Consider the following 14833-nt stretch of genomic DNA (forward strand, 5'->3'; position numbering starts at 1 on the left):
TAAATGTTTACTACCAGTGGACAGGATATATGTCTGACATTCCATATCTGACCAGAAAAGGGTACCTCGACCGGCTCATTTTAAAAATAAATCGGCATTTATGAAGACTACACCTGACAGGATCAAATTCATCACTTGAGAGAGTTAAATGGCCCTAATTATTCCGCCAGTAAAAATATAGTTCCAAAGTAGTGATATATCTTTCCAATTTGGAAAACGGAAGTTCAGTAGGTACCCTCCCTAGAATCAGTGTTAGATTGTCAATCATATTCATTCATTTTTCTCAATCAGGAATATCAAATTTAAAAATTGAGCAATGGGTTGGCTCGAATGAATATCTTTGGCCTGCCAGTTGTAGTTAGGCCCGTGTGACCTTAACGGTGGAGGACAAAGCCTTATCTGGAAAAGAAAGATGATGTACATGCACACACTGGCGGATCCAGTTGGGGGGGGGGAGGGGGCACAGCCGGCCCGTGCCCCCCCCCCCTTGAGAGGCACAATTAGAATTTTTAATGTAAAAATCTAAACAGAAGTGTGCCCCCCTTTGAAAGTTAAGACCCCCCTTTTTTTTGCTTGTCAATTTTTTCCTGGGGAAAATGTGCCCCCCCCCCTTCGAAAAATCCTGGATCCGCCTCTGTGTACATGTATATTGTGAAGCACAGAAGAGGAAGAGATTGGAAAGCAGAATGAGGAAGGGGGATGTGAGGAGGTGGAGGAGCAGGAGAAGGGGGGGGGGGAGGAAGAGTGGGGGAATGATTAATGATGATGATAACAGGGGCGAAGCCATCTTTCGTCAAAGGGGGGGGGAATTTTCTACCCATATTTTCCCCGATCAGCCGCTCAAAATTGATTTTTGTTTGCATATTTGAAGGGGTAGTCACTATATACTATACAGTCACTATAGCTTTATTCTTTTAAAACAACATAAACATATAATAATCTCATAAGCCCTATGTAAATAGTGCGAAATTAAAATTTTGATATTTATTCTAGCCTGATCGAGAATGGATTTGTTAAGGACTGTTCGCAGTCAGCCATGAAGACAATATATATTTCAACAATCAATTAATGCGAGCGCGAAACGCGAGCTCAATTTTTTTGACGTTCTGAGCCAAAATATGGAATTCTAAGTACTTTTTTGTATTCATGAACAGGATAGGTACATAACTAAACGATTGATGCGAGGGCGAAGTGCCAGCGGAAAAAAAAAGAGATTTAGACCAAAAAGGGGACACTCTATTCGTGCTTTGCAAAACATGAAAACTGGGCAACTGGGTATCTTCATATATACATAATGCGGGCGTGAAGCGCGAGCAGAAATGTTTTCATATTCTGATCTGAAACTGGATAATTTAAGCACGTTTTAGATAAAGAACAAGCTGCGTATCTCAATAAACATGCGTGAGCGTGTTCTAGATTTAGACCTAGAATCTGGGAATTCTAAATACATTATTTATGATGAAAATCAATAATGAGATCGCGAAGCGTGAGCTGAAAATATTTGATAATCCGATCTGAAAAAGGGTCAATCTAGGCACTGTTTCAAGCACTGTGTAGGAAACTTGTTAAGTGGATATGGATTGAAATAAAGTCATGCGAGTGCGAAGCGCGAGCGGATATTAAAAAAAAATATTATTTTGACCTACGACCTGGACATTCTAAAAACATTCGTCATCATATGAAAATGATGACTATCCTCCTATTCATCTTTCTACGCGCGAGATGAAACTTGCCGATATTCTATTCTGAATGAAGGGACACTTTATAGGAATTCATAACGATGTTGTTATCTTATTTATTAATCTAGTAACAGGCCTAATGAGAGCGCGAAATTTGTTGATATCAAGGCTTAAAAATTTGACATTTTAAGCATTTTTGTAATTATGAATAGGATGCATGGGTGGATAAATTTTTAACAATAGATCATGCGAGCGCAAATCACGAGCTGATTTTTTTCATTGATAAACTCTCATGAAAAGGGGGTTTTAAGATGTTTGTTATAGAATATAACTCAATCAAAATACGAGCGGGCAGCGCTAGCTGATACGTTTTGACAATCAGACCTGAAAAAAAAAAGGTTTTGAACTTTATGGAATACACGAAGAGGATAGGTACTTGACGAATCAAATAATGTTGATATTCAGACCAGGAAACAAACATTTTACAAAACACTTTTTCAAATTAGCTTGTAAATCAAACAAAATAATGAAAGCTCGATGTCCGAGTTGAAATATGTTTTGTATATTGACTTCAAACATGATATTCTAAGCTAAATATCAGCCCATATATTAAATAAGATCCGGGAATAAGATATGTATCATCGATCAGGCAATGCGAGAGCGAAGCGCGAGCGAAAAACTTATATAGCGTATAGTGACATGAAATATATATATATATATTTTAATTTTGCAAGTCTTCCCCTCATCTTATTTTATTTGCTCCTCTTCCTCCTCTTCCTCCTCTTATTTTCCTTTTCTTTTTCTCCTCTCTTTTACTTTTGTTTATTGAATTTTCTTTCTTTCCCTTTTTCCTTTTTTTTCCTCTGCGCCAATAGGGGGAGGGAGGGCCCCTGCCCCCCTGGGGAATGATTAATGATGATGGTGATTATGGTAATAAAATATGATAATAATAATAATAATTATGATGATAATGATGATGATAATAATAATAATAATAACAATAATAATAATAGTAATAATAATAACAATAATAATAATAATAATAATACTACTACTACTAATAATATTAATAAAAATAATAATAATGATAATTGTTATTATCATTATTATTTACCCAGGGTAATAGCCACTTCAGCTGTAAGCTGTACTTCCAGCGGGCCCTGCATAACATAACATATCATTGATAATTATGATAATGATGACGATGATGGTGCATGCATGGTCATGGTGATGGCATTTGTGGTGCATGTGGGGCGGTGTTGCTGACAATGAGTTGATGACAAGTATTAGCATGTGATGAGAGGAGAATTAAGGAACACAGGCACGAGCGAGGTGATGAGAAATTAGATTGGAAAGGCATACGAGTATGCCGATGAATACGACGACGATTATGATCATTCTGAATTGATGACGACCAGTCCTGATGACGAAACTGATGTTGGCGAGATGATAAAGATGGTGATGAAAAATCATGAGAAAAATGAGGGGAGGTGGTAAGTTATGGATGGTTGATAGTATTTGAATAGAACTATTCAAATGATGCGAGCGCGAAGCGCTAGCCGAAAAGTTATTCTTATATGGTGACTTGAAAACTCCTTTCTTCCCCTTTTCTTCCTCTCTGCTTTTCCTTCTTTGACTTCTTCAAATCCCCTTTCTCTCCGTCTATCTTCTCCTTATTTTATCTTTTTTTCTCTTCTTTATTTTTGCACCACCAATAAAGGGGGGGGGGGGCAATAGCGTAATGAGCAAAACAATTAAGGGGGCTCGAGAAGGCGTATCGCGTGAAATTAATAAGACGCTGCGAGCAAGCGAGCAAAAATTTCGAAATTTTTATTACAGAAATCCAAGTTTGTGATAGATTTTGACAAATATTTGGAAAAAGATATTATTTTACCCTCTTTCGTTTTCTTTGATTTTTTTGGTTGGGGGGGGCACTCCTGTACGCACATGGGGGGGGGGGGGGTGAATCGGCCCCCTGATCCGCCGGGAACGAAAGGGCGGGGGTGCATGATCTTTGCATAGTTGTGAGAAAGAAACCAACAACAACATCAGATCTTTCCGGAGTACGAGTAGCTCCATGATGAGAGTATACCAACGCGCACGTGTACGTGTGTTCGTGTGTGCGTACGATTTTCTTCCCACTTCAAAGTTAGCTATGGCTGGAGCGAAGAGATCGTGCAGTTGCAGACGACATTAATTGCGAGGAATTTGTGATTTTGGATCTTGATTTGACCTTCTCTTCCAGAGAATGCCGATCACAATGTCCCGAAGAAAGCAGAGTAATCCTAAACCGCTTAAATGTAAGTTGTATTTAGTTTCTTCAAAATAAAACATTTATAAAAAATTATTAACTCGATGTGATTCAGTTGTGCAGTTCGGCACGGAGGGGCTCCGCGCCAACGGGCCGCGCCGGTGAAGCCGTCTTTGTTGGTAGCGGTGTGGTGTGCCGATTAAATTCTGATGACGATATGAATTTTGTTAATATTTTTAATATTGTTAATAATTTAGATCATAGATAACATATCACATATTGAGTAGTAAAAGCGAATTTAATCTGACGCATTTCATGACTTTGTGGCTTCGTGCTATGACCACAATCAAACCGCTATTCGACAAGAACGAATTTTTCCAGAGCAGCTTGGCTGTAGCATTTCCAATAATACACGTGTGTTATACGCCTTTGCCTACGCCAGGCGATCTTTCATCCGTAGTTTTCATTATCGCCGGATACGTACACCGCGTTTCTTATCGTATCCAGTGATCAGATATGAGTTGCTTTTGCCCTTATCTCCTCCTACCCCGCCGCTTGTATCATGAGAAAACATGCCATCCGATATTAACTGAAAATAAATTATAGTGGGATCTGAAAAAAGGCAATTTGATTTTCACACACCTGTATTCTTGTTTGGCCTTGCTAATTTTGATGATAACAAAATATATCTTGGCAACCAAATGAAATCAAATCTCTGGTATCTAATCATATTTTAACCTATTTCTAGTTCCACTTAACCATTATGCTTTATAGTTATCAGCATCATCAGAGTATATCACCTTGTAGCTCTCCTTTAATATCACTTTATTGACAAAAATATCTTCTTAAAACTAGAAGGTGAAAATGAACTGAACTGAAGAGCCCATGACGATTAGCCCTGAGACATCTGATCAATTAGATTATTTTGTTTTTATGGGACTGACTCAACCTAGTCTACTTTGTATTTGTGTCAAAGCACTAAGTAAGGTGATGAACTGTGAATAGAAGTAGAAATTGTAAGTATGGGAAGTTTGCAGTCTTTGGTTTATTTGGATGTATTTTTCATGACCCGTGTGTGTTTCCCACTTAGTGTCCAAAGTGTTTTGAACAACTAATAGACAAATTATCAATTGAGATTGAACAACATTTTGGAGATAAATTACAACAGTATAGGCATATATACATCAAATATGGTTACATCATGAAATAAAAAGAAGCTTTTAAGGAGTAAAAAAATCACACCAGATTTAAGAGAGATGTTCACAAAGTTGAATAGATAAGAAAAGAATGCATATATATATATATATACAGCAAAAAATGTTAAATTGGAATAGAAATAGGCATGAGGTAAAGGGGAAAAATTCTAAAGAATGCAATATATTTCCCCAAAGCAATATGAGTAAATAAGAATGGGAACACCAGAATGGTGAAACTGAGGAATGTATGGGAAGAGAATAGAGATAAAAGGAGAATCAGTAAAAAAAAATATGTCCATGAAGTTGTTAGTTTTTTAATTGCTTGTTAGTTTTTCAATTGCTTCTATTTTGCTTTAAATGATACCATTTTGATTTCTTCAATGAGAATGAATTATCACACTATCATCAGTTTGGTTTGAGCAAGGAAAATTGCCTCCTTGGTTTGAGACAGTCTACATGCAGATTTCAACATCGATACAACTTGTTAATCAGTGGTCAATCAATTTTGAATAGGATGATGTAATTTCTGGAGAACTTGGTATTATCAACATCAAAAAGATTCTTAGATGTGATGATGTGTTCTAGAGAAAAGAAAAATGAAACAAGCACAAGATTGTGATCATTATTGTGTAATTAGAGAGAGAGAGAGAGAGAGGGAGGGAGAGTATGATGACAGAAAGGGGGGAAAATAATTGTTTGATGAATACCTAGTCCTTGTTTAATATTGGCTGATGGATCTTACTCCTATCGTTTGATAGTTTATCAAGTTGAGTTTGACTTTGATCAATCACACAAATAAGATTGAACACAGGATATTTCTTGTTAAAGTGATGGTCCGGGCTGAAAATATTTATATCTTAATACATAGAGTAGAATTCACTGAGCAAAATGCTGAAACTTTCATCAAAATCGGATAACAAATAATAAAGTTTGTTGAAGTGTAAAGTTAGCAATATTTTGTGAAAACAGTCGTCATGAATATTCATTAGGTGGGCTGATGATGTCACATCCCCACTTTCCCTTTTCTTATGTTATTACATAAAATCATGTTTTTTCATTATTTCATACTTGAGTGAATAATATGTCTCCCTTATATAATGAAATAAGTTGCAACAATAAATATCTAATGCATTAAATCAGTTGTCAATCAAATTTTCTAGTTCTTGGAGGAAACAAATTTAACAAACCTAATTTCATATAATAAAATACAAAAGAACAAGTGGGAATGTGACATCAGACCACCTATGGGTATTCATGACGACTGTTTTAACAAAATATTGCTAAACTTGAAATTTCAATAACTTTGTTATTTGTTATCCGATTTTGATGAAATTTTCGGCATTTTGCTCAAGGAATTCTACTCTATTTATTAAGCTATAAACACTTTCAGCCTGGACTATCCCTTTAATGTAGACTCATATTCCATCCAGATCAATGCCATTCTGAGTCTGAAGTGTATATAAATGTATCATGGGCAAAGCACCGTTTCACTTCAGTATAATTTTTGGTTTTTAAGGACATATAAACGTTATTCGTCTGCAAGCTAATTTTCTCATTAACATAAAAAAGGCTTTAATAATGTGCAGGCCTGTATACTGTAGTCATAATGTGAGCCTATATTTTATAAGTTGTTTATTATTTGAACTTCAAAGTTTAATCCCCACTGATCAGTCAATTAGGGGGGGGGGGGGGCTTGAGTGTTTTCCCAATTTTTTTTCCAATATCTGTGACATTTCTTCCCTGAGCATACTATATACACAAATGATGTCACAGTCTCAACAAGTAGATATCTCCTTGGTTTCACAGAGTAGTAGGCCTACTTGCAAAAGTGGTTTCCCTGTGTAACATGTTTTTAGACTAATGTAAGCGAAATATCACTTCTATAATATTTTTGCTTTGTTTCATTAAAATGATATAGCACCAACAATTTTTGTGAGGAGAATGAAGAGCAACAAAAACACCAACATTGAATTTCTAGAGTTAGCTTTGGGCTAGAAACAAATATTGTATTGTCAATGTCTGATCAAGTGTGTTCCACGAACTTCCACGTACAATACAAGCCCCACTTTGGAGTTTGTATTTTCCAGAAGTTTTCCAAGATTTTTCTCCTCCGTACATGTATGGTCTTCACTGAACAATTTACATTTCATCTATAGAACAACTGCAAACTTGGGTGAGAAACACCAAGGAGGTTCCATAAAAAAACTGCCAAGAAAAGAAAAAAAATACAAGAAAAAGACAGAGAATGGGGAAAAGATATTTGAGAAACTACACACAGGCAACCATAAAGCAATAAATTTCTAAAGGGGAATCAAGATATGGGAGATTACAAAGTAAGGCATTTTGGAGAGGAATAAAGAGACAGGCTTCCTTATCTTTCGCCTATCAGCTAAGTAAGGGACTTTGCACAGCGCTGGCAAGATTGCTTATCAGCCACATAGCTCTGGCTACAGATGGGAGCGAAAGATAAGCGTGATATGAATGGCATCTTATCAGCGAACAGGCACTGATGTGCCATGGTGATAACAACTTGGTTATTGCTCTAATGGGCTCTTCAGCTCTTCGCCTTCTCCCCTCTAGTCTCCCTCCCAGTTTCTTGGAAGTTTGGGCAATTTTTTGACTTATAATATCCATCTTTATCACTTTTGTGTTGTCCCCACATACTTGCAGCAGACTTTTGAAAAGTTTTGGGGGTTATTGGTTCACGTTGTCAAGTTGATTGATCATGAAATGATGGCAACGATCTTCATTGATGTCTGTATCTATAGACAAGATCTTACCACCATCACTCACATTGAATAGTTTCATGAAAGCAGGGAGTTATTATGATGAAAGTCATTCATGTGAATCACTGATCTTGATTTCCTTTTAATGTTGTGTTCTGTCTAATATTGAAAACCTTGCTCGTGTTAACAGAATATCATTGAGCATCAAGTAGTAGCTGATAATAATTTATGAAAATTGAAAACGAAGGTCATTCATCAAAGGAACTAACATTTTTTATTGTTTCTGACTTCAAGGATGTTTGTTATCCCTCGACGAGAATTGGGCCTAATTTAATGCTGAATGCCTACATGAATGCATTCACATGAATTTTAATACACCTTTCCATCGTCTGCAATTTGAACCTTTATTTTTGGTCATCATTGTCTGAAGCAATGTGATTAAACAAGGCTTTCTTATTTGTGCTCCCTCTGAGACTCTATGATTGATTTTATTTTTTTTAATGTTGGTGTCAGGTGAAATATCGGTTTAATACCAGCTGCAAATGATAAAATGCAAAGACAAGAAGAGGAACAATTCCTTTTTCAATGTTCATGATGAGAATAAAGTTGCAGGAAAGATGTTCCGATATCCAAGAAGACCTACAAACAAAATCACCATGTTCTAAGGCTATCCTTATCATTCGTACACCCCAAAAAGAATTGCTAGGTTGTGTTTGCCATAACCCTTATCAGATAACTTCAAGAAGATAAAAAGGAGGGGGGTGCTCCTTCCTTTATCATCAGGCTTTATCACAGACTCTGATGCATCCTGCTTTAAAGGGTTTTTTGTACGTGCTCTTCCATGGAATTGGGATAGAATGAATAGAAAAGAATAATTGGATGACAGGCTTTTGTGCGAAAATTGCTGGTCTTTGGAGTGTTGGGGCCTTTTCATACTAACCTTGAAAATATTCTGATCAGATGGATAGATAAACTTGATTGGTGTCTCGTAAATGATACAAAGCTCCAATCCTTTCTTTGGGGGTGTTGAACAGTCCTCTAAAGCTGACACATTTGATTTTTATTTCTCTCTTATTGAAGGGATTTGTCCTTTTTGATGAAGAGGGCTTGAACTTAGCAGAGCTTCTCTTCACAAAGCAGCATTGTCCTGTTATTGGATAGCATACAAGTATGCTCCAACTGACAAAAAATATTTTTTTTTGGTTTTCGCCTTGGTGTGGTTATAGTTTCTAGAAACGGGATATTGTTTAGTAAGTGGGTATTACATCTACAATAAAAGGTATCAAACAATCATTTTTTGTACAGCCATGATCCATTATGATCTAATAGATTATTTGCAATTTCTCTGATGATGATGATGATGATCATCATCATCATTCTTTCATTAATCATAATTATATCATAGCATGCTGCATGGAGATACATCCATGATTATACAGTAGTGCAGCATTGTTTTTTCTTTGAAAGTGACATTATTTGGTTAAAAAAATGGCAACATATCTTCAGATTAATACTCATAATTCATTCTTAATGAAATTTAAAAAGAAACTACTTGTCTATCTTAAATCGTTAGCTGCATGTTACCAGGACAGCCAGATTACATGATGGCTTTTATGTCATTTGAAGTTACGTAGAGTTCAACCACTACAATTTTTTTATTAGTCTGAAATGTCATGAATTGAGTTGTTATGTTCTTTCTTTCTGAAAATAGATCAAATGGGTACCCCTTTAAGCTGAGATAAAACTTCTCTGATAAGAAGGAACAAGTCTCTTTATTCAACTGATAATGGGCAAAAAACTTTGATGCATGAAGACTGTCAAAAAGATAAAAAGCCGAGATAAGTTGGTTGAATCATGCGTTTGGTGTGTGATTATAGTACAGTGTCGATGATAAGTGTCAGGGTGATAATGAAAAAAAAAGCTTTGAAGACCCCAAAGGGAAGGAAGAAAATGATTAGATGGGACTAGCCTATGTTGTCAAGAGATTATTTCTGCTTGGATGTTGATGTTTATGGGCTTTATGAAAAAGAGTGAGTAACTTCAGTTCTAAGTTCCAACTTCACATTTATACAGGGAATCCAATCAAGGCTCAGTTTGGTGAATTTGGGAGGATGCAAGCGAATGCAAGAGGAATAGGCTTAGAACTGTATCCTTCTGTCCACAACCATTGTGTTAATAGAGACTTTTAGGAGCAGTGAACGAGAACGGCGTAGCAGTCGTCTGATCGTTCGAGTCAATGTCGTCGTCTGCCCCTGTTCACTACAGATGCGAATACTTTAGACTTCACTCGACTTGTACGTGTACATACGTCCACGTGAAACAGCGCGATAACCAGCGTGTCATGACATGCTGCCCGACCCGGAAGATCTAGCGTACCATCGCCTGGCAACCCGGGTGATGCGAAGGTGCAACTTGTGCACACTTGCCCTTTCACTTGCTTTGATTCCTTTTTATGCGAGTTAGGATATATATCGATATATATTTTGGAGATCAGAAAGCAATTTCAAATATGATAAACATAATGCATCGTACAACTTACATTAATTTTGTGAAAAGTCATTGAAAACTGTGTTTTAAAAGGAAAAGGTTGATCTTCATGCTGAGCTTGAGAGATTGAAATGACGTCACTCACGTGCACGTCGACTATGATTTAGGAGAGCCGCAAAATGAATGTGACGAGGTTCTCTATTCTGATAGTGGACGGGTGTGAGGACCTGAGGCATATGGCAGGCCAAAAAATGACGTCATCTCGTATCAGTCGTTTATGTCGTTTCTAAAAGTGCTCATTATTACAGGTACTTCTCGAATCAGCCTGGAAGGTCCATGATTACACAAAGGAAAACTCTTGCTCATGCTTACCTATTTGTGGGATAGGATAAAACATGCTCAAAATAATAATATTGCAAAAAAGGCAGTGGAAATATTGTTTAATTGGCAGTTTGTACCAACATGCCTAAAGCCTCTGTGCAGTAGAGTTCTTTTACTTGAGTGCCACCTCCTCCCCCTGCCCCTCCCCCTCCCTCAGACTTGTCCAGCCTATCATTGATTCAGAATATTAATCATTACTGATTGTAAACACACTGCAGGGGCCGCGGAACCGGGGGGGGGTGGGGGGCTTCAGCCCCCCCACTTTTTTCCAAAACCGTGTACAAAAACGTAAAATTTACCATATGATTGTGATTTTTAGCATGGTCAGCCCCCCCACTTTTGGCTCAGCCCCCCCACTTTGAAAACCATTCCGCGGCCCCTGCACTGTACTTGATCTGTCAGATCTGTTAAAAGGTCACAAGATAAAATAAAACTGCCTATCTTGCCTACAAAGATAATGCAAAATTACCAGCAGATTTTTATCGATAGTACCAGGTATTCAAAACTTGTAATAAATTCACATTGCAGTCCTACATATTTTGTACAGTGGTGGTGGTAACCATCTTTGCTTAGATGACCATGTCATCAAATATCCCTACCAGATAGGCCCTTCTGAAGACACCATACTGTGTGAAATCAATGCCAAGAGGATTATTACCATCGCACCAACTGTGTGAACATGTCATGTAATCATATTCTAATGTGATGGTGGTGGTGTTGGTGTTGGTGTTGGTGTTGGTGGTGGAGGTGGTGGTGGTGGTGATGATGATGATTTAGGGAGGCGCGATTGCTCAGTAGGTAGAGCAGGGGTTTTGGATTCCGGTGACCCGGGTTCGATTCCCAAGTGGTGCGCTAGTGCCCTTTGGTAAGGCATTTATCCTCATTACCAGGTCTCTCAGAGAGGACCTTAAGTCGTTGGTCCCCTGGTTGCTTGCTCACAGGCATTCGTGCTTTCTTAGCAGTCAGGTAAAAAACCTCTGTATGATGATGATGAGGAGGAGGAGGAGGATAATGATAATGATTGTTGTTACTGTTATTGATTATGATGGAATTAATTGTTTTAATGGCGTAGAAAGAGTGCAATTGTTGGCTAGGTATGCAAGTACATGTACATGTAGCCTATCCTATACCTTTGATTTGGACTTTACAAGGAGTTTCCCTATAAACCTAAATCAGTTTGAAGTTAAAAGGTACACTTAGCTTAAATACTGCATGCTCAATTCATATCAATTGTCAATTCATTTTCCTTAATTTTGTAATTTCCTAATATCTTCAATTCTAAATTACAATAGGATTGATTTATTGGAATAAAAAACACATCAAACGAGCAGGCAGCCTATAAGGTGCAAGATGTTATGCCTACTATTGACCCAGTCAAGTCTGTGTCACAGATCTGCACTTTTTAAAGTTATAGCTCCAGATAGAAGGTATATATTAGTCATTCTGTGACTTAAGACACTGTCTTTGATCAGAAGTTCTAACAGTGTTATCATTATGGCTTTGGAACATTAAAATTATGGATAAGTGGATGTTGTTTGTCAGAGGATTCATCATCAGAAGTACAATAATTTATTAAACACCCGCTTTGATATTGAAAACAAAAAATGTAGCATTGATTAGTGCGACTCCATGAGCCCAAGACTGTGAACCAAGACTACTCAACCACTTCAGAAATATTTTACCAGAAGCAATTATTTAGCAGTTTTTATTTTTATCTTATCAAAACTCTTGAATTGGTGTATTTCCCTTGCCAATGTCCCTCTGGAACCTAGCCCAGAGCACCTTTCTTTGAGACAGAGATCTGCGGGTTTGTCACCTTGTGATGTTCAAATCCAAACTGAAGGATGATAAGCCAAAATCTTGTTTTTCACCGTGAGTAGGAGTGTTAGTGCTTCCCTTTGAGGTCTTAACCCTCCTGCTCCCGTTGTGCAGGGAGCGCATTCGGCAACACGAGACTGCAGCGCACCAATCGACTGCAAAAGAGATGTAACCCTTAATGGGAAGTGATCATGGGAAGTTAATAATAGCCCTCCAGGGGAAGGCCGCTATGATTCTCACATGTGTCACGTAAGATGGAATTAAGATGCAAACCTGCCGCAGCGGTTGCAAACTCCACCGAGGTCCATGCGTACTTTCCTCCAATCCCGGTGGCTGCGAGGAGCTCGCGTTGAGAACACGGGGAAAAGCTCTGCAGCTGTTTGAGCCTGTCAGATCTTAACTTTGCAGTCAATCTTTCTGATTCATGTTGCATTTGATAATCACCCCGTTTATCAATGGGACGTGGGTGTTATCTGGCAGAACATGCCTGCGGGATAAATGATAATAAGTCTGATAATGTGTAATTAGGAAATTTGCATGATGCTAATTAAAATTTGTTAATTTTTTCCCCTCTCCATTAGTAAGCAAATATTTCTGAAAAATTAATGAGTATTTGAATAACCTGTCTGCAAAGCCAAAAGCTATTTATTAATACTTTGCAGTAACAATTAAGTGTTCATACAGTAATTGCATTAAAGGAATTTAAATTACAGTATATTGTGCAGTGTTTCCCAGAAAAAAGGACACTATATATTTCAGAGATATTTTTACCATTAACAAATATGATTTCATTTCAAATTTGGGACGACGAACAGTGAAATCTCTTTAATCTGATATCGAAATCAGCCATGCATGGACTGCATATTTATAAAATTGAGACAGGTCAGAAATAATTTTTGCAGAAACTCTTGCAGTGAATCTGTAGGCCTGGTTGTACTTATTCTGATATTTTATGATATAAAGACTGCAGAACAAATGCTAATGACATACACTGTAGCCCTTTTTACACAAGGTAATCATAATCATGCTCACTTGATATCAACCAAACAGTCTGCGGACTCTACGCCATGTGATTTTTATAATAAAAATTCAAACTCTTCCTTATTTAGGTGGGACCCTTTTCTATGTATAAAGACATCACATAAACAAAAAATAAGTGAATTTTTTAATGCTGTCAAAATATTGTAAATCATATCTGCCTCTACTGACAACCTCATATATGACTGAAAATGCAAGTTTCCCCTTCTCTGTGATCCATTGCTCTTTTGGGCTGAGGTATTCTAAAGAGAGGGGGAAAGAAAGAGAGAGAGAGAGAGAGACAGAAGACATAAATGGGAGTAGGGGGGGGACAAAAGTTTAGATATCTAGCTGCAAATGAGTGAGAAAGGATAAAGGGAGAGTGGGAGACAATGGAGAAGGCCTTATACTTGGTGAGAACTAATGAGAGTGATTTTCATCCTGCCATTGACTGTGTAATTTGAAAATAGGATTTGATCTACAAAATAGAGTTGGTGACAAATTACCCTTCCGCTTCAAGAGGTCATATTTCATCTTGGCAAGGAGTTTGGAGGTGGGAAGTGAGGGGGCCAGCTCAGCCCGAGCGTGAACGCAGAGAAGGGAGAGGGAGAGAGAGGGGAAAATGTATCGGATATTTGTCTAAAATCTTGACAAATTTCTATTTCCTCCTGGAGGAACAGCCTATATTACTGTGGAAATGAGGGGAGGGATTGGGGAGGGATTGCAGCCCGCCCCATTGATTTCTTCTCCTTAATTCACTGTTCTTCTAGCATGTACTTAGTTATGCGAGAATGTGAATTCAAGATTTCCAGATTGTGGCAGGTGATTGTTCCAGGCAGTTAGTGGTTAGCTTTTTTTCATTGTCAGTAAATGTATGAATTGTAGTTGAAGGCAAATGCCAAAAGGTTACCCCTAGCAATAAGGATAATGCATACTAATCTGGCATACCTTTAAAATGTCTATTGTCTGGCTATTCAAAAGTGTTGAATTAAAAAAAAAAATTACAATTAGCCAAACGGGATACTTTGCACTTCTGGAAACCATCTTTTAACTCTTTTATTTCTTCAAATTTAACATTCAATGGGGAAAGATTAAATTGTGTTATCTCTACATCCTTCCATTTGACATGAAAATCTCAGTCGCTGTGTATCATGTTCCTGAAGACCACAACACTCCTTATGTGAAAGTTCCACTATCCAATTTTGGAACAAATTGCATTTTCCTTATTTTCTGAAAATATGAATGGATAGAATTTTTTTTTTTAGATTCAAATTAACT

General features: G+C 37.4%; 1 protein-coding gene across 1 annotated transcript in view; it reads left to right on the top strand.

The window, feature by feature from the left end:
• The first annotated feature begins 3729 nt into the window (after nt 1-3729).
• The window catches only part of LOC129253896 (zinc finger protein ZFPM1-like), a 39806-nt gene continuing 28702 nt past the window's right edge, over nt 3730-14833 (top strand). Inside the window, exon 1 of the mRNA XM_064095263.1 lies at nt 3730-3979. Coding sequence (XP_063951333.1) covers nt 3928-3979 — 52 coding nt within the window. The 5' untranslated portion in view covers nt 3730-3927. The remainder of the gene's footprint in view (nt 3980-14833) is intronic.

This window comes from Lytechinus pictus, chromosome 2 (assembly GCF_037042905.1).
Source record: "Lytechinus pictus isolate F3 Inbred chromosome 2, Lp3.0, whole genome shotgun sequence".
NCBI lineage: Eukaryota > Metazoa > Echinodermata > Echinoidea > Temnopleuroida > Toxopneustidae > Lytechinus > Lytechinus pictus.